Source organism: Caloenas nicobarica, chromosome 31 (assembly GCF_036013445.1).
Source record: "Caloenas nicobarica isolate bCalNic1 chromosome 31, bCalNic1.hap1, whole genome shotgun sequence".
Lineage (NCBI taxonomy): Eukaryota > Metazoa > Chordata > Aves > Columbiformes > Columbidae > Caloenas > Caloenas nicobarica.
This window is the reverse complement of record NC_088275.1, coordinates 2,085,162-2,110,128: the sequence shown is the minus strand read 5'-3', so window position 1 is coordinate 2,110,128 and position 24,967 is coordinate 2,085,162. Positions and strand designations below refer to the sequence as shown.

At 66.0% G+C, this 24,967-nt stretch overlaps 4 protein-coding genes across 4 annotated transcripts; all 4 read left to right on the top strand.

Annotated features, from left to right (window-relative positions):
• Positions 1-32: 32 nt before the first annotated feature.
• Positions 33-2,181, top strand: PYGO2 (pygopus family PHD finger 2). Its single transcript, XM_065653864.1, is given in 4 exon segments — positions 33-139; positions 141-400; positions 488-537; positions 620-2,181. Coding segments are annotated over 4 exon segments (1,494 nt in total). The 3' UTR covers positions 1,697-2,181.
• A 133-nt stretch (positions 2,182-2,314) lies between these two features.
• On the top strand, positions 2,315-5,844 carry PBXIP1 (PBX homeobox interacting protein 1). Its single transcript, XM_065653859.1, has 11 exons — positions 2,315-2,421; positions 2,854-2,926; positions 3,009-3,111; positions 3,192-3,247; positions 3,328-3,466; positions 3,548-3,760; positions 4,086-4,109; positions 4,195-4,268; positions 4,360-4,485; positions 4,556-5,526; positions 5,604-5,844. Exons 2-11 carry the CDS (start codon positions 2,873-2,875, stop codon positions 5,650-5,652), a joined length of 1,809 nt encoding a protein of 602 aa, XP_065509931.1. The 5' UTR covers positions 2,315-2,421; positions 2,854-2,872; the 3' UTR covers positions 5,653-5,844.
• Positions 5,845-6,282: 438 nt separating this feature from the next.
• On the top strand, positions 6,283-8,282 carry PMVK (phosphomevalonate kinase). The gene is made up of 5 exons (XM_065653783.1): positions 6,283-6,383; positions 6,763-6,826; positions 7,602-7,754; positions 7,823-7,952; positions 8,072-8,282. The coding sequence occupies exons 1-5, from the start codon at positions 6,301-6,303 to the stop codon at positions 8,206-8,208; spliced, it is 567 nt and encodes a 188-aa protein (XP_065509855.1). The 5' UTR covers positions 6,283-6,300; the 3' UTR covers positions 8,209-8,282.
• A 1,112-nt stretch (positions 8,283-9,394) lies between these two features.
• KCNN3 (potassium calcium-activated channel subfamily N member 3) lies at positions 9,395-24,615 on the top strand. The gene is made up of 8 exons (XM_065653694.1): positions 9,395-10,120; positions 13,814-13,909; positions 16,178-16,596; positions 21,032-21,173; positions 22,339-22,449; positions 22,904-23,031; positions 23,204-23,273; positions 24,243-24,615. Exons 1-8 carry the CDS (start codon positions 9,395-9,397, stop codon positions 24,537-24,539), a joined length of 1,989 nt encoding a protein of 662 aa, XP_065509766.1. The 3' UTR covers positions 24,540-24,615.
• Positions 24,616-24,967: the final 352 nt, after the last annotated feature.

The following is a 24,967-nucleotide window of genomic DNA, read 5'->3' as shown; positions in this document are numbered from 1 at the left end:
TTCTTTTCTCCTTCCCCCCCCGGGCATTGAATATGGTCCGCCCCGCTCTCCCCTACGCGCGCTGCACATGGTTCGCCCCACCCTGTAGTTGGTTCCCCCCTTTCCCGGACGCTTGGTTCCTCCCGCTGCCCCCCACCCCCGGGCGAGGTGCACTTGGTCCGCCCCAACACTCGCCCCGCCCCCTGCGCGGTGATTGGCCCCGCGCGGGTTCCGGTTCCGGTTGGCGGCGCGAAGGAGGCGGCGGCGGGGCCATGGCGGCGGGCGCGCTGTGAGGCCATGGCGGCCCCGCACGCAGAGAAGCTGGAGGGAGGCGTCCCGGCCCCGCCGCCCCCGCCGGGGCCCCCGCACCCCGCGGGCAGCGCCGCTACCGGCGGGCCCGGCCGGAAGCAGGGGAAGGCAGGTGAGCGCGGGCGGCCGGACCGGGGCGGGGGGGAACGGGCCGTTGTTGCCGCGGCCTCGGTTGACGCGGTGTCGCTTGTCCCCGCAGGGCTGCAGATGAAGAGCCCTGAGAAGAAGCGCCGCAAGTCCAACACGCAGGTAGGGCCGGGCCCCGCGGGCTCCGGGTGTTACCGGTTACCGGGGGGGTCCCGCAGCCCTGACCGCCGCTTTCTCCCCGCAGGGCCCCGCTTATTCGCACCTCTCGGAGTTCGCCCCGCCGCCTACCCCCATGGTGGATCACCTGGTGGCCTCCAACCCCTTCGAGGATGATTTCGGAGCCCCCAAAGTGGGGGCGGCCCCCGCCCCGTTCCTGGGCAGCCCCGTTCCCTTCGGCGGCTTCCGCCTCCAGAGCGGGATGGCCCCGCAGGTGCCTCCCGGTTACGGCGGGGGCCCCCAAGCCCTGCGGAGGCAGCCGCCCCCTCCCTTCCCCCCCGGGCAGATGGGCCCGGCGTTCAGCATGGCCCCCCAGAACCCCAACTACGTGCAGCCGGGGGGGATGAGCTTCCCCGGGCAGCCCTTCGGCCAGAGCTTCAGCCCCCCCGCGGGGCAGCTCATGCAGGGGCCGGTCGGGGGCTTCGGGCCCATGATTTCCCCCACCATGGGGCAACCGCCGCGGGGGGACATGGGCCCCGGGCCGGCTCTGAACCCCCCCGGGGGCCCGGGAGTGGCTCAACGTTTCAACCAACCCGCCAACCTCTTTGGACAGTCGCCCATGGGGCGCCCCGGGCAGAACGTGCCCCCGCTGCCCCCCACCGCCAGCCCGTTCCCCGGCGCCGATCCCGGTTTTACCGGCGGAGGTGGCGCCGAGGAGGGCGGTAAGAACCTCAACCCCCCGCCCAGCACCTTCGCCCAGGAGCAACACTCGGGCTCCCCCACCGCCGTTAACGGCGCTCAGCCCGGCTTCCCCCCCGCCAACGCTGCCCGCGGTACCGGCACCCCGGAAACCAGCAGCCTCCCGCCACCTCCCCCCGGTAAAACCACGGGCGGTTCGGGTCACCAACCCCCCCCGGGGCTCGTGTACCCGTGCGGGGCTTGTCGCAACGAGGTGAACGACGACCAGGACGCCATTCTGTGCGAAGCCTCTTGCCAGAAGTGGTTCCACCGGGAGTGCACGGGGATGACGGAAAACGCCTACGGGCTGCTCACCACCGAGGCCTCGGCCGTCTGGGCCTGCGACTTCTGCCTCAAGACCAAGGAGATCCAGTCGGTTTACGTGCGGGAGGCCATGGGACAGTTGGTGGCCGCCAACGACGGCTGAGCCGCCCCCCCGGCTGCCCCTTCCCCCGCCGATTTAGGACCAAATCCCCCCTTTTTTGTTGTTTTTTTTTTTTTTTGCCCACCCCCTCCTTGCACAGCACCGGCTGCTGGTGCAGGTTCCAGGCTGTGCCGTGCAGGGGAGGCTCTGGTCCCGGTTCACCGGCACATGGGGGCTGCACCGGCCTGACCCCCCCGCCCCGGTTCTGCCCGTTGATGCTTTTGGTGGCGGATGGGGAACGATCCGGTTGTCACCGTGACTCCCCCCAGGGCTGTGCTGTGGTCCCGGTGCCCATTGTCACATACTCGGGGCCATCCCGGTGCTCCGTTTGCCCCCTCCCGGTGCTCGGGATGGTCCCAGTGCTCCCCGTGTCCCTTTCCCGGTGCTCGGGATGGTCTCGGTGTCATTGTCCGTCCTCCCCCCGCCCCGTTTTAACCGATCGTTAATGGAAACTTTTGTACCGTCGCTATAAAACTCTCAAACCCGCCTGTCCGTGTCTGGCTCCGCTCCCACCGGGGATGGGATGTGGGGGGGTGTCCGGTACCGGCCGGGTCCCGCGTGTCCCCGCCCCCCGGGTCATCCCATTGGTCCGAGGCCGCCGCCGCGCGCTCCTATTGGCTGGTGGCGTCACGTGCGCGCCGCTTCCCGAGGGCGGCGACCGGGACCGGCGGAAAGTTACCGGGAGAAAGTTACGGGGGAAAAGTTACCGGGGGGGACCCCGGCACCAGGTACCGGACGGGAATCCGGTGCCCCGGGCGGGGCCGGAACCGGGCGCGGAACCGGGAGCTGCCCGCGGGTACCGGGCCCACGTTGCGCAGTTGAAACGAGCATCACCCGGTGCGGCGGCCGCAGGGACGGGGGGTGCAACCGGCGGGGCTGTCACCCCCGCGGCCGGTTCTCCGTGTTCCGGGACGGTTGGGGGCCACCCGGTATCCCGGTACCGCCGCTTTCCTGCGGGTCCCCGGTGTCCCCAACCCGGGCCCCGCGTCCCCATCCACCTGCCGGGCGGCATCATCCGCTAAAAATACCCCGCGGTGGCAGCTGGTGGCGGCGGGGGAACACGGCGGGGGGCCGGTCTTGCTCTCCCGGTGGTGCCGGGAGCCGGGTCGTGTCCCTCTGCCTGTCCATCCGTCCATCTGTTTGTCCCTGTGTCCTTACAGGCGGCTCCGGACCGTCCCCATGGCGGAGAAGCCGGACTCCCCGGACAGCAGCTGGGTGCTGGCGGGCGGCGAGGTGGGCGCTGGGGACAGAAGGGGGGGACGCAGGGGAGTTGGGGACAGAGGTGTCACCCACCCCCCCGTCGCGGCTTTCCCAGGGTCTGTCCGTCGAAACGGTGGGTCCGGAGCGGGATTTGGGCTCCCACGGCGCCGAGGATGAGGAGCCGGAGGAGGATGAAGGTGCCCGGGACACCGGCGCAGGCAGGCGGCAGCTGTGGGGACGGGGACGAGCCGGTGACACCAGCGCCACCGGCTCAGCGCCACTCTCCGCCTCTCCACAGCCGTCACCGTTAACGGCGCAGCCACCGACACCCGCCACAGCCCGGACCCCGCGGGGGTGAGCCGGGAGCCGGGGGGGGGTCTGGGGTCCCGCTCCCCACACGGGGACACGTGTGACCCCAGCGCTTGTGTCCACAGGGCCCAGAGGAGCACTGGGGACATGGGGACGGGAGCGCTGCAGATGGCACTGTGGAGCCTGGTGTGACAGACGATGGGGAGCACGAGGAGCCCGACGCGGAGGCTGAGCCGTCACCCTGCCCTGACACCCCCAAAGCAGGTGGGACCCCCACAGGGGACCAGCCTGGGGAGGGTGTCCGGGGTGGGGACCATCACCGAAGGTCCCCCTGTCCCTCTCCAGGGCCACCGACCGAGGAGGGGAGCGGCAGCAGCAGTGACGATGACGTGGAAGGGCTGCTGCGGCGATGGCAGAGCCACGAGCCCCCCCTCGGCCCACCTCGTCCTGCGCCTGCCCCACACCGGGGGACACCAGGGGACGGGGACGGGCTCGGCGTGAGCAAGTTGCTGCTGGGCACCGTGGCACTGGTGGCACTGGGACTGCTGGTTATCTCTGGTGAGGGGGGTCCCAGGGACGGGGTGGGGGTCCCAGAGGAAGTTTGAGGGTCCCAGAGGAAAGATGGGGGTTCTAGGGGCGGGTTGGGGGTCCCAGGAGCAGGATGGGGTCCCAGGGACAGGATGGGGGTCCCAGGAGCAGCTTGGGGGTCCCAGGGACAGGATCGGGGTCTCAGGGACAGACTGGGTGTCCCAGGGGCAGGATGTGGTTGCATTGGCAGATTGGGGGTCCTAGGGGCAGGTTGGGGGTCCCAGGGACAGACTGGGGGTCCCAGGGGCAGCATGAGGGTCCTGGCGTCCCCTCCATTGTCCTTTCCTCCCCCCAGGCGGCATCTACGACCCGGTGGATGGTGAGTACAGGGCCTGTCCTGCCCTGCGGCAGCCCGGATGTGTGGCCACAGTCCGATGTCCCTGTCCCCATCTGGTGCCCCCCAGGCCCCGTGGAGAGCGTGGTGAGCCGGGACGTGGCGGCCGGCGAGCAGGAGTCGCCGCTTCCCGCCGATGGCAATGTAAGGAGCGGGGTTCGCGGTGGGGCTGACCAAGACGGGGGGAAGCGCCGTCCCCAAGTCCCCGCCAGGGTCCCATCGTCCCCATCCCCAGGACTCGCAGCAGAATCCCCCCCCGTCCGACACCGGGGACCCCCCGAGCGTGCAGTCGGTGACGCAGCTGCTGGACAAGCTGGCCAAGGAGAACCAGGAGATCCGGCTCTTGCAGGCAGAGCTGCAGGTGGGTGACGGTGACCGTGCGCCGGTGCCACGTCCCGGCGCTGTCCCCAACCCCCCCTCACCCTCCCCAGGCCCAGAAGGACGAGCTGCAGACGCTGCTGCGCAGGAGCGAGGGCGACGCGGCGGCGGCCGAGGCGCAGCAGCGCGGCTTGGTCGCTGAAAACGCGCGGCTGCGCGCGGCGCTGGAGCGGGACGCCGCCGCGCTCCGCGACGCCCGGGCCGAGCTGCAGCGCCTGCGGGCTGGGGGAGCACCGGGTGGCACCGGGTGGGCATCGAGCAGCAGCGGGGAGCCGGCGGCAGAGCCCACGGCGCGGCGGCACAGTGCGGGGCGGCTGGCGGTGGTGCGGCAGGAGCTGGCAGGTGCCCTGGAGCGGGCGCGTGGTGCCGGGGGGCTCGAGGGGCTCGTGGAGGAGCTGAGTGCCCTGGAGCGGCGCCTGGAGCGGGAGCTGGAGGCGGAGGGGCCTGAGCCGCGCCCCGGACCCTGGAAAAAGCCCTTCAAGGCGGAGAAGAAGGAGAACAAGCGGCACAAGCGGCACGACGCCCCCCATGAGTGGGAGAAAAGGGAGCGCGGTAAACCCCATGGGCACGGGAAGGACCCCCGCCCCCCCCGGGAGCACAAGGTGGGCAAAACCTGGGGAAAATCATCTCACGGCCCCCCCCGGCGCAACCCCCACGAGCTGCCCCCCCTCAGCCGGTACCGGGCGCCCCAGGGCTGCTCGGGGGTGAGCGACTGCGCCCGCAAAGAGGGTCTGGAGGTGTTGGGGGTGGCGCTGGAGCCGGTGCGGAAAGCGGAATTCCTGCGATTGCTGGAGGGTTTCATGGAGGGGCTGGGCTGGGGGGGGCACTTCGGGGGGGTGGCGGCGCGGCTGGACGGTGTTTTCGGGGCCGATGGCACCTTCGCCCACGACCGGCTGCGCTTCGTGGACTTCGTGGACGACGTGGAGGAGCTGCTGGAGGAGCTGGCGCGGCGGGAAGGCGGCGACGAGGAGGCGGCCGACGGCTTCGAGGGGCTCGTGCGGCGGCACTACGGCGGGAGCGGCCGGTGAGACGGGGCGCGCGGGGACTGGGGGGGTCCCGGGAGCCCCGAAACCCCCGTCACGGTCCCCAATTCTCTCGCAGCGCCGGCGGGAAGGAGCGCGGCCGGAGGGACGCACGGCACCACGGATAGAGCCGGGGGGGTCACCCCAATATGAGCTTTTGCCCAGCACCCCCCCCCGCAGGCAGAGGGTCCCTCCGGCTTGTTTTTGGGGGGCTGGGGCTTCTGTCACACCCCACGGGACCCCGTAGCGCTGGGTCCCCCACCAGAACCGCTGTGTGATGCTGCACGGGCACCGCGCAATAAAGGCACCGCTGGGCTGAACTGTGCTGGTGGGGGGAGAAAAATGGGTGCTGGGGGGGGAAAAGGGGTGCTGGGGGGAACAGGGTGCTGGGGGAAGAAGGGGGGACCAGGGAAAAGGGGGTGCAGGGGGAAACGGGGGTTCAGAGGAGGAAAAGGGGGTGCTGGGGGGGAACGGGGGGTGCAGGGGTCAAAGGTGCTGGGGGGGGTCCCGTGTCCCGCCGTGTCCCCGCGGGGTTTTGGGGTTCCCGCTCCGCGCCGCGCTGTGCCAGCCCCGCCCTGCAGGGGGCGCCGTGCGGCGGGGCGGAGTCAGCGGCGCGGGGCCCCGCCCCCTTCCTCAGGCCGTACCACTCGGCTCCGCGGCGGGGGGGGAGGAAAACGGGGTGGGAGGCGCCAGCGGGCGGGGCCAGAGCGAGGCGAACTCCCCCGCGAGGTGGGCGTGGCCGGGGGGCGTGGCCGGGGGCGTGGCCGGGCGGGCGGATGGCGGCGCCGCGCGTGGTGCTGCTGCTGAGCGGGAAGAGGAAGTCGGGGAAGGACTTTGTGGCCGAGGAGCTGCGGAGCCGGTACCGGGGGCGGCGCCGGGCGGGGGGGAGACGGTACCGGCGGCGGGGGCGGTGCAGGGGGCGGGGCCGGCCCCGGGGAGGCGGGGCCAGTACGGGGCAGGGGCGGGGCCTGCGCGGAGGGGGCGGGGTCAGTACAGAGGGGCGGTGCTTCAGCCAATGGGGTGGGGTCAGTACGGGGGGGCGGGGCCTGCACCGAGTGGGTGGAGCCGCCACGGGGGGGGCGTGGCCTGTCCAGGAGGGCGGGGCCAACGCCAGGGGGTGGAGCCGCTGCTGGGGGCGGGGCTGACACCGGGGGGGGCGTGGCCGGTACCGGGTGGAGCCGTCGGGCCCGGTGCCGGTGCCGGTGCCAGTTCCGGTGGCGCTGAGCCCTCTACCGCAGGCTGGGCCCCGATGTCTGCGCCGTCCTGCGCCTCTCCGGGCCCCTCAAGGAGCAGTACGCCAAGGTACCGCCCCCCCGCCCCACCCCGCTGTGCCACCCAATTTCCCCCAAAATAAGACAGGGGCTTATATTAATTTTTGCGCTAGGGCTTATTTTCCGGGGGTGTCTTATTTTTCCATGAACGATCTATTCTTGAACAAAAAAATCGACGTTTGTTCAAATATTCCATCGTGAATTCCTCGCGACTCTGTTCCCTTTTTGCCAACCCTTGTTTTGGGTCTCGCGGGGTCTTTCGAATGCGATTCTGCTTTTCTTGGTGAGGGGTCTGTCTGTCCCGCTGCATTAATTGCCAATTAATTTTACCTTTTTACAAGCCTGGACACTATTTAAATTGACTTTTTAAATGAGCTGTAACTAGGGCTTATTTTTGGAGTCAGGCTTGTATTTCTAGCATCCTGAAAAATCCTGGTAGGGCTTATTTTAGGGGTAGGGCTTATTTTTGGGTAGGGCTTATTTTCAATGTAGGGCTTATTTTTTGAGTAGGGCTTATTTTCAGGGTAGAGCTTACTTTTGGGGTAGGACTTATTTTCGGGGTAGGGCTTATTTTCAGGGTAGAGATTATTTTGGGGGTAGGGCTTATTTTTGGGGTAGGGCTTATTTTTGGGGTAGGGCTTATTTTTGGGTAGGGCTTATTTTCTGGGTTGGTCTTATTTTCAGGGCAGAGCTTATTTTGGGGGTAGGGCTTATTTTCAGGGTAGGGCTTATTTTCGGGGACACGGTGCCCGCCGTGCCGTGCCACCCTGTGCCGCATGGCGCAGCCGGTGCCGCTGTCCCCGCAGGAGCACGGCCTGGACTTCCAGCGGCTCCTGGATGCCAGCGCCTACAAGGAGTCGTACCGGCAGGACATGATCCGCTGGGGCGAGGAGAAGCGCCGCGCCGACCCCGGCTTCTTCTGCCGCGCGGCGGTGGAGGGGGTGGCGCAGCCGGTGTGGGTGAGTGCCCCGGGGGGGCCGGGGGGGGATGTTTTGGGGGGCGCGGCGCTGACGGAGCCCCCGCGCAGGTGGTGAGCGACACGCGGCGGCTGTCGGACGTCGAGTGGTTCCGGGACGTGTACGGGGCCGCGGTGCGGACGGTGCGGGTGACGGCGGCGGAGGAGACGAGGAGGAGGAGGAACTGGGTGTTCGTCGCCGGTGGGTGAGCGGCGCGGCCCCCCCGCGAGCGCGGTGACGCCTCCGCCGCCATTCCCCCCGCCACGGCCCGGTTTCCCCGGCGGGACGGACAGACGGACGGATCCTCTGCTCCGCCCCAGGGGTGGACGACGCCGAGTCCGAGTGCGGCCTGGACCAGGGGGTGACGTTCGACTGGGTCGTCACCAACGACGGGGACGAGCTGGCGCTGGACGAGCAGCTGGAGACGCTGCTGCGGTGGCTCCGGGATCAGCTGTGACCCCCCCGCGGGGGCTCGGGGAGCGTGTGTGTCCCCCCCATCCCCAAATAAAGCTCCGCCGCGGAGAACCCCGACCCCTCCACATCTCGTTTCCCTGCACCCCCGCCCCCCGTGAGGGCTTTATGGTGGGGGGGTTGAGGTTCATTTTAATTCCCGCTGCCCAGGCCGGGGGGGTCACAGCTGGGTGCTCCATGGTGCGTTTTAATAGGTTTCCAGCGGCCGATTCCCTGCGGATTATCCTGCCCGAGCAGACGGCTCCTGCTCTAATACCTTTTGGGGGGGGCGGCTGTGGGTTTGGGGAGGAGGATGAGGGTCCAACCCCCCCCCCCCATTGCTGTGGCAGCGAGTCCCGGGGGGCAACATCCCCCTTGGGGACACCACCCGGGATCACGTCATCTCCAGGGGGTTTATCTAAGGGGGGGTGCCCAGGGTCACCTGGGGGGGGGGGTTCACTCCGCAGCTGTCATGGGGGGATCGAGGTGGGATGGGGGGATCCCGGTGGGACAGGGGGGGATCCCGGTGGGATGGGGGGATCCCGGTGGGACAGGGGGGGATCCCGGTGGGATGGGGGGATCCCGGTGGGACAGGGGGGGATCCCGGTGGGATGGGGGGATCCCGGTGGGTGGGACGAGGGGGATCCCGGTGGGATGGGGGGATCCCGGTGGGTGGGACGAGGGGGGATCCCGGTGGGGATGGGGGGAACCTGGTGGGATGGGGGGATCCCGGTGGGGTGGGGGGATCCCGGTGGGACGGGGGGATCCCGGTGGGTGGGACGGGCGGGGATCCCGGTGGGATGGGGGGATCCCGGTGGGACGGGGGGGGATCCCGGTGGGTGGGACGGGGGGGATCCCGGTGGGACGGGGGGATCCCGGTGGGACGGGCGGCCCCGGCGCCGTTGCGGCCGCGTCGCGCGGCGGTGCCGGTACCGAACTCCGCGAGCCGGCGGGGCCGCAGGACCCGGGGGGCGCGGGGAGGGGCGGGGGGGGGATGATGTCAGCCTGCGGGGAGCCCCGGCGCGGCCAATGGCGCTGCGGGGCTGGGCCAACCGGCGGCGGCGGCGGCGGCGGGGGCGGCGGCGGCGGCGGCGGCGGCGGCGCGGGGAGCGCGCGCGGCGCCCCATTCATGATCCGGAGAAGCCCGGCAGAGCGGAACCGGTGCCCGGGACCGCGGCGCCGGTGCCGCCGTGATGGAAACGTCGGGGCATCACCTTCACGATTCGGGCGTGGGCGACTTGGAGGAAGACGCTCGCTGCCCGTGCCCGTTGGCGGGGGATGAGCGGGCACCGGCGCCGCCGCCGCCCGCCGCGCTGCCGCCGCTCCAGCACAGCCTGTTGCACTCCTCGCCCGGGTCGCTCCGGGCCCCTCCTCCTCCTCCCGCCGCCCCCGCCGCCCTCCACCCTTCCTCCCGCCACGGCAGCCAGCTCAACCTCGGCGACCACCCGGCGGGCTCGGGACCGGCGGGCGGCAAACACCGGCAACCGAGCCCCCTGGTGCACCGGCGGGACAGCAACCCCTTCACCGAGATCGCCATGAGCTCCTGCAAGTACAGCGGGGGGGTGATGAAGCCCCTGAGCCGGCTCAGCGCATCCCGGCGGAACCTCATCGAGGCCGAACCGGAGGCGCAGCCCTTGCAGCTCTTCGGTACCGGCGGACCCCCCGAAATCGTCGTCTCGCGCGAGGACAACCACGCGCCCGCCGCCCACCGGCCCGAGCGCCCACCCGCCCGCGCGGCCCCCGCCGCCTTCGCCAAGGGGCCCAAGCGCAAGGCGCAGAACATCGGGTACCGGCTGGGGCACCGGCGGGCGCTCTTCGAGAAGAGGAAGCGGCTCAGCGACTACGCGCTCATCTTCGGCATGTTCGGCATCGTCGTCATGGTCATCGAGACCGAGCTCTCCTGGGGGCTCTACTCCAAGGTAGCGGCGGTTCGGGGGGGTGGGCGCGGGGCTGTCGGCGCTGGACGGTGCCCGCTGGGGTGAGCATGGAGCCGTCTGCCCCATGCGGTGCCCCATAGGATGAGCATGGAGCCTTCTGCCCCATACGGTGCCCCATAGGATGAGCATGGAGCCTTCTGCCCCATACAGTGCCCGGTGGGGTCAGCTTGGAGCCATTTGCCCCATAGGATGAACATGGAGCCTTTTGCCTCATATGTTGCCCTGTAGGATAAACACGGAGCTGTTTGCCCTGTGTGTTGCCCCATAGAATGAGCATGGAGCCGTTTACCCCGTATGGTGCCCGCTGGGGCGACCACTGAGCCGTTCACCCCTTACAGTGCCCCATAGAATAAACATGGAGCCTCTTGCCCTGTATGTTGCCCTATAGGATAAACATGGAGCCCTTTGCCCCATACGTCACCCCACAGGATGAACACAGAGCCATTTGCTCCATATGTCACCCCATAGGAGCCATTTACCCCGCACAGCATGGGACGGGGACACCCCGGCTGGTCAGGGACCGTGGGGGTGGCCCCGGGGCCGCGGTGGCCACAGGTGCCGGTGCCGGCCCGGGGTCGTTGCGCCGGCTCCCGGTGAAGCTGCCCCACGTGCCACCACCGGTGACAGGGACACCGGTGACAGGGACACCGGTGCCGTCACCAGCCCGGGCGCCGAGCCCTCGGCAGCGCCACGGACCCCCCCACCTCCTCCTCCTCCTCCACACCCCTTTCTTCCATTATTTTTCATTTTTTTGCCTCGCAGGACGGTGCCTTTTCTTTAGAATTCTCCCCCCCACGCCCCTTCCAGCTCCCGCTCCCGGGCTGCGCTGGTTGGCAGCGATATGAATAACTCTTTGTATAGACATCTGTCACGTTATTTATACCCACCCAGCGAGGGGAAGCCATCGGCACCCGCGCCGGCGGGGCGCGCGCGGCACCCATGGGTGCCAGGCGGCCGGGGGGCGGCCGGTGGGGGTCCCCGTGCTGCGGCGCCACCGGCGGAGGGGAAGGAACCGAGTGGGAAGGGGCCTCTCGCCGTGATCCGGCGCGGGCGGACGAGGCGACGGAGCTGGAGCGGGTGGCGGGGGGGACGCGCCGGGGGGTCCCGTGGGACCCCGTGTGGTGCCCAGTCGACCGGGAGCTCCCGAGACGCGGTTGCCCACAGCGGTTCCCCCGGCTCTGGCCACGGCAGCGATGCCGCGGTGCCGAGCGCGTTGAGGGGGACGTTTCGCTCGGCTTCACCGCCGGAGCATCTTCCCGGCGGTTCCCGCTCCCCGTGAGTGGCACCAAACCACCGTCCCCACCCTTCCCTGCTGCCCGTTGAGCCGCAGCCGCCCTCGCCAGGCCCACGTGCCGGGGGACGCCGGCTGTGCCGCCGCCACGCTTGCCGGCCCGGCAGCCGAGCTGCTGTGTCAGCCGCGGGAGACCCTGTGAGTCAGCGCCGCGCGGCCGCCCCGGCCCCACCGGGGTGCAGCGGGGGGTCCCTGGGCTCCCGGTTCGAGCGACCGTCTATAAATCCCTCCCGGTAGCCCCTGGTGGGAAACCGGAGCTGGTGGCCGCGCGCGAAGGGCCGGGGCCGCCGGCAGCTGTCGTGTGGGTCGGGGATGTCGGTGCTGCCGGCCCTGGCGCGGCTCCAGCTTCGCCCCGCGGCCGCCGCCACGTGCTCCCCAGCCCAGGCTGAGCCCCAACGCGGGGACGCGGTGACGGGATGGGGCCCGTCCCGCCTTGGGGACAGCGCTGCCACGTCCCGGAGCCACCGGCGGCACCGCCGGGGTGAAGCGTCTCCAGCCAAGTCCTCCCCACCGCGTCGTTCGCCGTGAGTGGGGGATCTGGCAGCGGCTTTTCCTGCCGAGTCCCTTTGGATCCGGCACCGGTCAATGCGGTGGGTGCATGGCAACCTGTGCCGGGAGGGCCGGTGCGTCCCTGCGAGGCTCCCGGTGACCCACCGGCCCCGTGGTTTGGGCAGGATCGGTGCCACCGGGAAGTTTGCCTATTAATAGCCGTTTGTTTGGACCCCGGCACTTCTCTCAGCACCAGCCATTATATATCCACACAATTGCGCGGCCGGAGCCAAGTCGTTAACAATGCGCCGCTGCCTTCCGCGGCAAATAGTCCCCGCGATGGGGTGAAATACCCCGGTGGGGACGGGGACGCACCGGGGAGGGGGAGAGGCCGGAGGCAGCTCGGGGTGCTGGGGGGCAAGGGGGTGTGGGGTGTCACGAGTGTGTTGGGTCTCAGGTGCCGTGAACGTGTTGGGTCTCAGGGTGCTGCCACGAGCGTTCCAGGTCGCAGCGTGTCGGGGTCTCAAGGTGCCGTGAACGTGTTTGGTCTCAAGGTGCCATGAGCATGTTTGGTCTCAACACGTCATGAACATGTTTGGTCTCAAGGTACCGTGAACGTGTTGGGTCTCAGGGTGCCGGGTCTCAGCATTTCACGAGTGTGTTGGGTCTCAGGGTGTCACGAGCGTTCCAGGTCTCAGCGTGTTGGGGTCTCAAGGTGCCATGAACGTGTTTGGTCTCAAGGTGCTGTGAACATGTTGGGTCTTTAGGTGCCATGAACATGTTGGGTCTCAAGGTGCCATGAGCATGTTTGGTCTCAACACGTCATGAACATGTTTGGTCTCGAGGTGCCGTGAACATGTTGAGTCTCAGGGTGTCACGAGTGTTCCAGGTCTCAGCATGTTGGGGTCTCAAGGTGCCGTGAACATGTTGGGTCTCAAGGTGCCATGAACGTGTTGGGGTCTCAAGGTGCCATGAACATGCTGGGTCTCAAGGTGACGTGAACGTGTTGGGTCTCAAGGTGACGTGAACGTGTTGGGTCTCAAGGTGCCATGAACGTGTTGGGGTCTCAAGGTGCCATGAACATGTCGGGTCTCAAGGTGCCATGAACATGTTGGGTCTCAAGGTGACGTGAACGTGTTGGGTCTTTAGGTGCTGTGAACGTGTTGGGTGTCAGTGCCAGATCTCAGGGTGTCATGAGCACGTTGGGTCTCTTAGTGCCATGATCGTGCTGGTTCTCAGCGTGCCAAGGTCTCAAGGTGTCATGAACGTGCCAGGTCTCAGCATGTCATGAGCGTGTTGGGTCTCAGGGTGCCATGACCGTGCCGGTTCTCAGTGTGCTGTGGATGGACCGGTGATGTGGGACAGGCACAGGGCAGGTTGGTTTGGAGGTAACTGGTGCTGTGGCACCAGTGGAGCTGGTTGGTGGCCGGTGACAGCGTGAACTTGCCGGTGACTGAAATGGGGTGCAGAGGGGACCCCGTGGGAGGGGACGGTCAATCCCGCTCCCCCCGGCACCACCCTGGGAGCAGCCGCTTGGCTTATCAGTGAACCGGGGGCTGGCTGGAATTACATAGAGCTAATTAACAGGAGGATCTAATTAAACCATCCATTAGGGTGCCGTAAGATGGGGCTCACGCCGGATGCAGCCGGGGTGCTGGTGTCGTGCTTTCCAGCCATGGCAGGCTGGGAATTAAGGCGGCAAAACCAGCTTAAAACAACATTTTGGGGAAAGCGCGGCTCTTGCTGGCGGTGCCGTCGCTGCCGCAGCGCGGGAGCTGGGGCGGTTTACGCACCGGGGGTTGGGGGGATGTGGGTTTGGGGGGTCAGCATCTCCCTGGGGGTGCGGATCGCGGTGGCGTCCCCCCGGTAATGCCCGCCCCGCTCTCTCCTTGCAGGACTCCATGTTCTCCCTGGCCCTGAAATGCCTTATCAGCCTCTCCACCGTCATCCTGCTGGGGCTCATCATCGCCTACCACACGCGGGAGGTGCAGGTGGGTCCCGGCGACTCCGGCGCCGAGCCACGGGGTGGCACGGCGGATGCTCCCGTGGGATGCGGTACCGGCTTCAGACCTGCGTCCTCCTTGCCGGGGTTTTGGGGGACAGGGAGGGGTTTTGGGGACAGTGTGGGGGTTTTTGGGGACGGGAGGCCCGGCTGCCCAGACACAGAGGCGGCTGCGGCCAGGAAGGGCTCAGAGCTGCCGCGGTGCCAAGGCAAACGGTGAGATCCTTCGCTAATCAGGGCCGGCCACACTCTTCCTCCCTGCCCACCCGGCCGCGCTGGGAAACGCCAAAGCTCCCAGTTTGCTCCAGGAAGGCTGAACTGGGATTCGGCTTCGGCACGATGCCGGGTTTGGGGGGACGGGGGGAAACGACGCACCGGGGTTTTGGGTCACCAAAGGTCCCACCTTGTCCCGCTCGATGCCGGGGGCGGCGGCGGCTTTGCTGGGTGGGGGTGCAGGGAGACGCCCCCTCCCTGTCCCCTCTCTGCCTTCGCCAGGTCACTCAAAGCAAATATTTGCGAGCTTTGGCTTTCGCTGGAATAATATTTACCCCAGGGGGGCGGGTTGGCGGTTGGGGTCGGTGGTTTCCTCCGCTTGTTGTTCTTGGGAGCGGGTTGTGCAACCGCGGCATCCGGCCGAGCAACCACCGACATCCCCCCGCGGGGTCCCGGTCCTGGCACAGGCACCGAGATGTCCTCGGTGGCTCCGCCGGGCCGGTTACGGTGGCGGGGAAGGGACTGGGATGAATTTGAGTTGATTTGCGCCGCTGGATGCTGATCACCTCATTATCTCAGAAGGGCTTATCAAGGGATCGCTGATAATCCGGCCGTAAATCCGCAGCTTCTCGGCTGCGGTCACCCTGCTGGACCCCCGGGAATGACTTGGCTTTGGCCTCTTCCCTCAGTATTAATTATGTTAATTGCTAAATCCTTTGAGGCGTTTGCAGCTCTCGCGGTGCCTCAGTTTCCCCAGGGCTCCTGGGCTCCTGCCTGTCCCCTCCCCAGCTGCTGCACCCGCTGTCACCCGCTGGGCCGGGCCGTCCCCAGGGTGTCCCCGAGCCCCTCGCCTCCCCCGGCCAGGGCTGCGGGTGAACGAGATCCTCCCGCCCCCCTCTCCTCACTCAGCCTCTTCTGTTTTCTCCTTCCCTCGCTGGAGCCGGGGATGCTGGGGATGCCCCTGGTACCCGCCGTTTCCATGGCAACCCGCAGCGATGCGCCGCAGGGCTGCTGCGGGGGGGAACCTGCCCAAATCCCCCTTTTTCTCCTTCTCCTCCTCGACCTGGCCCGTGGCAAACCGCCCCCCCCGCCGCAGCCAAAAGGCTCCCTGCCTTTTTCCTCCCGCTAATTTGTTTATTTTTAACACCCTTTTCCAGGAAGGAACGGGCTGTCAGCCTGCGAACCGCCTGAGGATCTCCCTTGACAGCTTGGAGCTTTTTTTTTTATAAACAATTTTCTCAAACAAAAGCGGCTAAAAGGAGCTTTCCGAACAGAAAGGGAGGTGGCCGGGGACGGCCGCTCTGTGAGTCAGTGCCGGTGGCTCTTACCGGCCCCGGGGGAGCGCCCTGCGTGCCGTGTCGTGCCGGGGCCGCCGGCAAAGCGGGGGGGTTGTTCCCAGGCGCTGTGCCAGGCCCCCGGCCCGGGCGAACCGGGGTCACCCTGCACTTGGCAGGGTCGAGGACACGCCGGTGACGGTGGCACCGGCAGCCGCGTCCCCCTTGGATCCCTTCCCGGCGGCGTCTTTGCCAAGCGCCGCTGACCGAGAGGCCCTGAGCACGGCCCCGGCTGCTGCGGGTGACACCGGTGTCCCCGTCGCACCGGTGGGTCCGTCCCGAGGCCGCCGGGGGTTTGTCCCCGTCATGGAGGGACCGGCCCGAGCTGCTGGCCCCCGCAGAGACCCCGACTCGGTCGCCGGTACCCAGGATGAACCGGCGGTTGCCATGACAACTGGATCCCATCGCCGGCTGCTCTGGCTGCCGTGTTGCCTCCCCAGAAGCTGCCCGGGCGCTCGGTGGCTGTCGGTGACACTGGTGGGAGCAAAAGGGCCGGAGTGGCTCATGCCAGCGTGGCTTGTGCCGGTGCGCTCAAGGCCGGGCACCCTAAAGCTTTCCGGGGTGTCCCCAGTGCTGTAACCATCCCCGGAACACATGGGCAGAGCCGCGGTGGGGATGGCAAAGGCTCCTTCCCACCTTTTCCTCCTCCATCCATCCATCCCCAGCCGTCCCCGGATGCCGGTAACCGTGTGCTTTTTGCATCCCGGTAGCTCTTTGTGATCGACAACGGAGCCGACGACTGGCGGATAGCGATGACGTACGAGCGCATCCTCTACATCAGCCTGGAGATGCTGGTTTGTGCCATCCACCCCATCCCCGGGGAGTACAAATTTTTCTGGACAGCCCGCCTGGCTTTCTCCTACACGCCTTCGCGGGCCGAGGCGGACGTGGACATCATCCTGTCCATCCCCATGTTCCTGCGCCTCTACCTGATCGCTCGGGTGATGCTGCTGCACAGCAAGCTCTTCACCGACGCCTCCTCCCGCAGCATCGGGGCGCTCAACAAGATCAACTTCAACACCCGCTTCGTCATGAAGACCCTCATGACCATCTGCCCCGGGACGGTGCTGCTGGTCTTCAGCATTTCCCTCTGGATCATTGCGGCATGGACGGTGCGGGTGTGCGAGAGGTGAGAGGGGCTGGGGCTGCGGGGCGGGCGGGATGCGCGGTGGTTCGGGATGCTCAGTGTTTCAGGACATGCGATGTTTCGCGATGCATGATGGTTTGGGGTGAGCGGTGGTTTGGGACGAGCGATGGTTCAGGACACTCAGTGGTTTGGGATGTGTGGTGGTTCAGGATGCTCAGTGGTTTGGGATGCGTGGTGGTTCAGGACGCTCAGCGGTTTGGGATGCGTGGTGGTTCAGGACGCTCAGCGGTTTGGGATGCATGGTGGTTCAGGATGCTCAGTGTTTCAGGACATGCGGTGTTTCGAGATGCACGATGGTTTGGGATGAGTGGTGGTTTGGGATGTGCAATAGTTCAGGATACTCAGTGGTTTGGCATGTGCAATAGTTCAGAATGCTCAGCGGTTTGGGACACGCGGTGGTTCGGGATGCTCAGTGTTTCGGGACATGCAGTGCTTCGGGATGTACGATGGTTTGGGGTGAGTGATGGTTTGGGATGAGTGATGGTTTGTGCTGCGTGGCAGTTTGGGATGAGCAATGGTTCAGGATGTGTGGTGGTTTGGGATGTGTGGTGGTTCAGGATGCTCAGTGTTTCAGGACATGCGGTGTTTTGGGATGCACGATGGTTTGTGCTACGTGGCGTTTTGGGATGAGTGATGGTTCAGGATGCTCAGTGGTTTGGGATGAGCAATGGTTTGGGTTATGTGGTGTTTCGGGATGTGCAATAGTTGAGGATGCTCAGTGTTTCAGGACTTACAGTGTTTTGGAATGCATGATGGTTTGGGATACGTGGTGGTTCGGGATGTGCGATAGTTCGGGGTGCTCAATGGTTCAGGCTGAGCGGTGGTTCAGGATGCTCGGTGGTTCAGGACTTGCAGTGTTTCGGGACGAACGATGGTTTGGGATATGCGGTGGTTCAGGATGCTCAGCAGGGTGGGATGTGCAGCGGTTTGGGATGCTCAGGGGTTCAGGATGTGCAGCGGTTCGGGACGCGTGGTGGTTCAGGAAGCACGGTGGTTTGGGATGCTCAGCAGTTTGGGAACGCAGTGTTTTGGGAACGTGGTGTTTCAGGAACATGGTGTTTCGGTTTGCCTGGTGTTTTGGGATGCCTCAGCGCCGTGGGGAATGCTGAGCTCTGGGCGCTCGGCAGCCGCAGGTTCCACCACCATGTCCCCGTCCCCAGGACCAGCCCTGGCCCGCCGGCACCGCGCCTGGGCACACGTCCCCATGCCAGGGGACAATGCGGTGCCAGCTGGTGGGGGATGCGGGGGGCGCCGGGGGGAGGCCGGAGGTGCCGCAGGCGCCTGGCGCAGGCTCTGGCACAACTGCCAGCGACTGCCATGACAACCTGGCGGTGACAAACCGGGTGGCATCGCGCCGCCACCGGCGTGCTGGGCGCGGGGGTTGCTGTGGCGACTGGTACCGTGGCGCCTCCATCCCCTGGGGACCCGCCAGCGCCTGTTTGTCCCTCGAGGGGACAGGGGGGCTGTGGCCGAGCCCCCCAGCGCTGCGCCGGGGGTTTTCTCCCTGGCCATGGTGCGCGGTACCGGTGGCACCGTCCATCCCGGCACAGGGAGGGCTGGTCCCTCCAGGGTGTCCTGTGTCCTGTCCCCATTCGGGGCCGTCCCTGTCCCCAGGAGACTGAGCTCGACGCCGTTCTGCCACCAAAGCACCAAAGCCAATTGCCCCGGGGGGCTCTCGGAGCTGCAGAAAAGAGCCTGAGACAACATGCTTGTTCCCGTTGGATGTCCGTGGATTTAACCAAATCACCCAAAATCCTTTTAAGTCAGTGCCACCCTCAGAATCGAGGTGTGAGGATTCGCACCCACCAGCACCCTGGGGTCCCCTGGGACACCCAGTTTGCTTCTGGGTGTGAAGGCGGGAGGAAGGTCACCCTTCCTCTTACCCGGGTGGGACCTCGCGCTGCTCACCGTGCCAGGTTTTAAGTCCTGTGGCAGCAGAGAGGAGCCGCACGCTGGGGTTGTAGCAGATTTCCAGGCTGCGTTGGCCTTCCTGCCGCCCTTTGTGATGCTCTCGGGATGCGCTGGAGAGTCGTGCGCTGCTTCATTTCCTAAACGGGGAGTGGGCGGACGGGCTCCCCGAGGGGTTCGTTCTCCACCTGGGGGGCTTTAGGCTGGAAAACACGATGTAAATAAAGAACCATTAATGCTGAAAAAAAAAAAATAGAAATGATGCAACTGAGGCGCTGCAGATCATCAGCGCTGCAGCTGCCACGAGCTGCCCCCACCTCCCTCTGTCTACAGAGCGGCAGACGCGAACCTGGCGGGGCTCCTGGGCTGGGGATGCAGGAACTGGGGGGATGCGGGAACTGGGGGGGTGCAGGACCAGGGGGGATGCAAGACTGGGAGGATGCAGGGGTGGGGGGGATGGAGGACCAGGGGGATGTGGGACCAGGTGGGATGCAGGAGCTGGGGAAATGCAGGACCCGGGGGGATGCAGGACTTCGGAGATGCAGGAGTGGGGGGGATGCAGAAGTTGGGGAGGGGATGCAGGACCCGGGGGGGATGCAGGACCAGGGGGATGCAGGACTGGGGGATGCAGGACTGGGGGATGCAGGACTGGGTGGAGATGCAAGACTGAGGGGGATGGAGGACCAGGGGTATGCAGGAACGGGGGGGTTGCAGGACCAGGGAGATGCAGGACCGGGGGGATGCAGGACTGGGGGGGATGCAGGACCCCAAGCCATGCTCTGTCCCCAAAGTGCTGCACAGTCCCTACAAGGGCCCCCCAGGACTTGTCCCCATGTCCCCACTGCAGGTTGCAGCACCAGCACTGGAAAACAGTTTGCTTTGGCTTACAGGGCAACCCCCACCCAGCACTGTGCCGCTCCAAGCCAGGGTCCCCGGGCCGTGGCGCGTCCCTTCAGCACCGTGGGCTGCGCCGGTGCCCGCGGGCGCAGCGGCAGTGCTGCCGGCGGGGGGGGCGCAGCTCTGGGGAGGCAGCAAGTCGCTAAGCAACCTCGCCCGCTGCCTGCGGTGCCGGCCCTACCCGCCGACGGCACGTGCGGTGCTTGCACGTGTGTTTGCACATGTGTTCACATGTGTGTGCGTGCCCGTGCAGCCAGCCCGGAGCTCCTCGCCGGGGTGGGTTCAGCCGGTGTGGTGCCGGCATGGCGATGCTCGGCTCGGCCGTGGAGTGACGTGGGACCGGGGCGATGCTCACGGCACCGGCTGCGCCCACGGTGCGAACAAGGGGGAGGTGGAAACAGGCGCTGGGGTCGAACCGGTGGTGGCAGCTCCTGTTTATCAGTTCAAAGCGCATCTTGGAAGAGACAATGTCCGTCTGTCCGGCTGTGCGGGAGCACGATGTTCCCGGGGTCAGCTGTGGCTGAGGGAGCTTTCTCGTGTGCCAGGATCTCATCGAATCAGAGTCGTTTTGCTTGGAAAAGCCCCTCAAGATCAAGTCCAAGTGTTACCCAGCCCTGGCACTGCCCCATGTCCCTGAGAACCTCATTTGTCCAACCCCTCCCGGGATGGCGACTCCAGCACTGCCCTGGGCAGCCCGTTCCAACACCCCACAGCCCTTTGGGGAAGAAATTGTTCCCAAGATCCAACCTCAACCTCTCATTTGAGTTTCCGGTTATTTGGGGGGGAAAAACATTTCAGAAGAGGAGAAAACCCAACTGCTGCGGAGCGCGGAGCTGAGACGAACTGGGGAGGGGGTTTTGCCAAAAGCTCCATCTGGTTTCCCTCTCCTGATTTTGCGAGGAGGGAGAAGCCGCCGGGGAGAGGGACGCGTGTGGGCAGGGGGGTGATTGTCCTGCCCATGGCAGGGGGAAGGTGCTGCCTGCACCCTGTCCCAGCTGGGGCTTTGGTGCTGGTCCCACTGCTGGGAGCTGGGGCTGCATCCCCCGGGAGCATCCCAGAACCAGGGCCCCCGGTTACACATTTGCCGGAAGAGCCGCAGCCGGTTGCCGGGCCGGCCAAGGCGGTCGCTGACCTGGCAGCTCGGCAGGAACGCAGCCGCGGAAAGTTCGCGGCATCCTCGAAGCCGCAGCCGCTCCACGTGTGCTTTGTCTTGAGTGCGTGAGCTGTTCCCCCCGCCGGCGCCGTCCCGCAGCCAAGGGATCCGTCCCCGGGGGCGGCGCGGGGGGGACGGGATGCGGGGGAGGACACCGGGGGCTTTGCAGAGCCGCAGCTGTTCCTCCCATCAGCCGCTCTCGCCGCCACACCGCATGGCTGCAGCCGGCGGCACCGGGATGCAGTGACAGGTCTGACCGAAAGCAGAAGCCCTTTCCCTCGAGTTTTTGCTCTGGTTTTCTCCACGTGGGTTTTCCCGCGCCAGCAGTTGCGCAAACGCCATCGCTCCGGGACATCCTGCCGCGTTGTTAATTAATTAACGTTATTCCCACTCGCGCTGCGCAGCCGCTGCGCCCAGGTGTCCCCCGCGGTGCCGCTGACGCCCGCGTCTTCCCGGCAGGTACCACGACCAGCAGGACGTCACCAGCAACTTCCTGGGTGCCATGTGGCTCATCTCCATCACCTTCCTCTCCATCGGCTACGGCGACATGGTCCCGCACACCTACTGCGGGAAGGGGGTCTGCCTGCTCACCGGCATCATGGTAACGGCCGCGCTGTGCCGCTCACCCGTCCCCGCCGCGGCGTCAGGGCCACCGAAATGTCTGAGGACAAGCTTCTCGGGCCAGCTTGTCCATGCACAAGGCGTCAAAGCTGTAATTGCAATTATTACAAGCGCAGTAATTAGCAGGATGTGGCGGTTTGGTTAAGGGGAGGATGCTTGAGGCTCGTCCCGCGGGACACCAGCCTGTCCCCGCTGGTGGATCTGGGGTGGATTTGGGTTTATTCGGCGAGGGAGGGGGCAGCCGGACCGCGGCAGGGTCAGGGATGTCCCCAGGGGGCCCCCAAAAATCCTTTGGCCATCCCTGCTCCCCACCTGGCTCCCATCGCCCGGAGTGATCCCAAATGCTGCTGGAGCAGCTGGGACCCCTCCACCCCCGCGCTCCCCCAGTGTCACCGCTGCACCGTGGCCAGAGGTCACTATCCCCTGGGGCCACCTGCTCTGGGGCGCCCCAGAGATGTCCCGGCTTGTGGGGCGGCCAAAAAAGCCCCCCAACCCCCCAGCTCTGCCCCTGTCACCTCCCAACGTGGCACCGGGGCATCCCGGAGCTCCCGCCAGCCAGCGGTGACTTTGAACCAAGGGACCATCTGGCAAAGCGTCCCCCCCGTCCTGGCGCCCACCCGGTTGCGCAGCCCCCACCTCGGCAGGGGTGGGGACCCCCCGTGGGGACCCCTCAATGCCGGCGGCTCCCCGAGCCGCGGCCGCCCCGCCGGGAAGAGAGAAGCAGCCGGAGCCAAGACCTTGGGGGATGCTAAAGGCTTCGGCTCAGAGCGTGACGTTAATTAATGACTCTTTAATAAATGAAGGCGCGTTTGCCAGGCCGGCGGGGCTGTGCCAGCATGTCGAGAGGGGGGAGAGCACCAGAGCACGGCGGGGAGTGGAGGCACCTTTGCTTTCCAAAGACAAAGCCGTGCCGCGGCTGACGGCCCGGTGCTAATCTCCAGGATAAACAAGCTGTGGGGAGACACAGCAATTTGGAGGATCCCAGTTTGGGGGTCATCAGCCTTTCCTCTTAATTACCCAGCACATCGTTAGCTCAAGGACACTCAGGCGGTGTGATATCTCCTCATTAGGGGGAGTGTGGAGCTTTAATTAGAGGGTTGCAATGGTACTGTATGTGGGTGACCAAGGGTGATGTCCCTGTGCAGGGTGCTGGCTGTACTGCGCTGGTGGTGGCCGTGGTGGCCCGGAAGCTGGAACTCACCAAAGCCGAGAAGCACGTCCACAACTTCATGATGGACACGCAGCTCACCAAGCGGGTAAGGAGCTGGGGGGGCCTGGGGGTTGGAAAAGAGCCTTGAGATCATGGAATCCAACCATAATCCACCCCCAGCACTACCCCGTGTCCCTGAGAACCTCATCTCTGTGTATTTTCAACCCCTCCAGGGATGGTGACTCCAGCACTGCCCTGGGCAGCCTGTTCCAAAGCCCCACAGCCCTTTGGGGAAGAAATTCTCCCAAATTTCCAACCTCAACCTCCTTCTCCAGCCCCTTCCCCTCCTCTGAACTCACTCCAGATATCCAGGAAAACAAACTCTTTGCAAAGCTGCAGAAGATGGTGCAGGAGCGGAGCCGAACGTCTCGCTCCAGCTGGGACGAGTCAAATGCTCTTGCAGTGACCAGTCCAGGAATCGGCAGCTCCCGGTGGAGCCAAACCGGTGTCTCGGTGAAATCCCCCATCCCGGTGACCCGCAGCCAACTCTCCTCTTGCAGATCAAGAACGCGGCCGCCAACGTCCTGCGGGAAACGTGGCTCATCTACAAGCACACGAAGCTGCTGAAGAAGATCGACCACGCCAAAGTCAGGAAGCACCAGAGGAAATTCCTCCAAGCCATTCACCAGTAAGAGCCCGGGGGGGGTGGTTTGGGGGGACGCTGAACACCAAACCTGGGGGGCTTTGTGCTCCAGCCCCCAGCAGGGACATGAGGACAACGTCCCATTGCTCGGGACGTGGGCAGGTCTGCGGTTTGTGGTTGAGGAGGGGGTGCAGCCACGTTGTTCTTTCCCCCCCAGGTTGCGGAGTGTGAAGATGGAGCAGAGGAAGCTGAGCGACCAAGCGAACACCCTGGTCGACCTCTCGAAGGCAAGTTGTCCCCCCCGCGACCCCTCGTGTTCCTCTTCACTTGCAAAAACTAAAGCAGATCCGTGGGACAGCCGTCCTTGTGAGGTCCCGGAGCTGAGCTGGGGTGGATCTTGGGGCAGAAATCCCCGAATCTCACACTGGTTGGGGTTGGAGGGACCTCTGGAGATCCCCCGGTCCAGGGTCACCGGAGCAGATCACACAGGGTCACATCCAGGCGGGTTCGAATGTCCCCAGAGGAGACTCCAAGCCGCTCTGGGCAGCCTGGTCCAGGCTCCGGCACCTCAAAGCACCGAAGTTTCTCCTCACGTTCGGGTGGAAATTCCCGTGTTTCAGTCTGTGCCCGTCGCCCCTCGGCCTGTCGCTGGGCAGCACTGAGCAGAGTCTGGTCCATCCTCTGCCACCCACCCTGAGATATTGGTCCCATCAACCAGGTCCCTCCTCAGCTCCTCCTCTCCCGCTGAACAGCCCCAGCTCTCTCAGCCTTTCCAGACCCCTCAGCATCTTCGCGTCCCTGCGCTGGGCTCTCTCCAGCAATTCCTTGCCCCTTCTTAAACTGGGGAGCCCAGAACTGCTCCCAGTAACTCCGGATGGGGCCTCACCGGCGGGACGACAGCCTCCCTCGACCTGCTGGCCGCGCTCTTCCTCACACACCCAGTCATAGAATCATTTTGGTTGGAAAAGGCCTTTAAGGTATTGAGTCCAAACGTTTGCCCTGTTTTACATGAGCAGGGAGGTGTTTTCCAGGCACTCGCACCCAAAAGGTGTTTTTTGAAGGGTTTTGGGGTTCCTGTGAGCTCAGACAGAAGACCGAGGATGCTCCTTGCTCTGCGCTGAAATCCCCAAGGATTTCCCACCTGCTGCTCCTTGCAGCTCCACTTTCAGCTCCGTTTGTCCCTCATCTTTGAATAAGAAAAAAGGGTTCCAGGGCTCGGTGCCGGCACTAACCCCCCCCCCGCTGTTCCCCTGCAGATGCAGAACGTGATGTACGACCTCATCACCGAGCTCAACGACCGCAGCGAGGACCTGGAGAAGCAACTGGGCAGCCTGGAATCCAAACTGGAGCAGCTCAGTGCCACCTTCAACTCCCTGCCCCTGCTGATGGCCGACATGCTGCGGCAGCAGCACCAGCGCCTGCTCGCTGCCGTCCTGGAGACCCGGGGTGTCGCGGTGCCGCTGGGCACCCCCCAAACGCCGCTCTCCGAGAGCCCCATCGGGGTCAGCTCCACCTCCTTCCCGACCCCGTACACGAGCTCGAGCAGCTGCTAAAACATCCTCACGGGGAGCATTTCCACGCAGGTCTCCGTGGATTTTTTTTTTTTGGGGGGGAGTTTTTTTTGGCTTTTCTTCTGGTCCTCAGAGCCGGTGGGGCCGGAGCTTTGCCAACGCCTTTGGGATCGGGAATCGCATCCCCGCGCCCTCCGCCGTTCAGGTGCCTCTAGACGTGGTGACGGAAGGGGACGGGAGGTGACGCCGCCGGCGTCCGCATCGACCCACGCGCAATCTCAGGTCTTCACATTTGAAAAAACAAAACGAAAAAACACACAAAACCAACAAAGTCAGAAGCACTGAAGCAAAGGGAGAAGCAGAGGGAGGGGTGTCCCCCACTGCGTGGACACTCCCCGGGGGGCCGGGGCGCTCCCCGTGTCCCCGTCACCATCGCGGTGTCACCGACGCGGTGGCTTCTGGCACAGGCT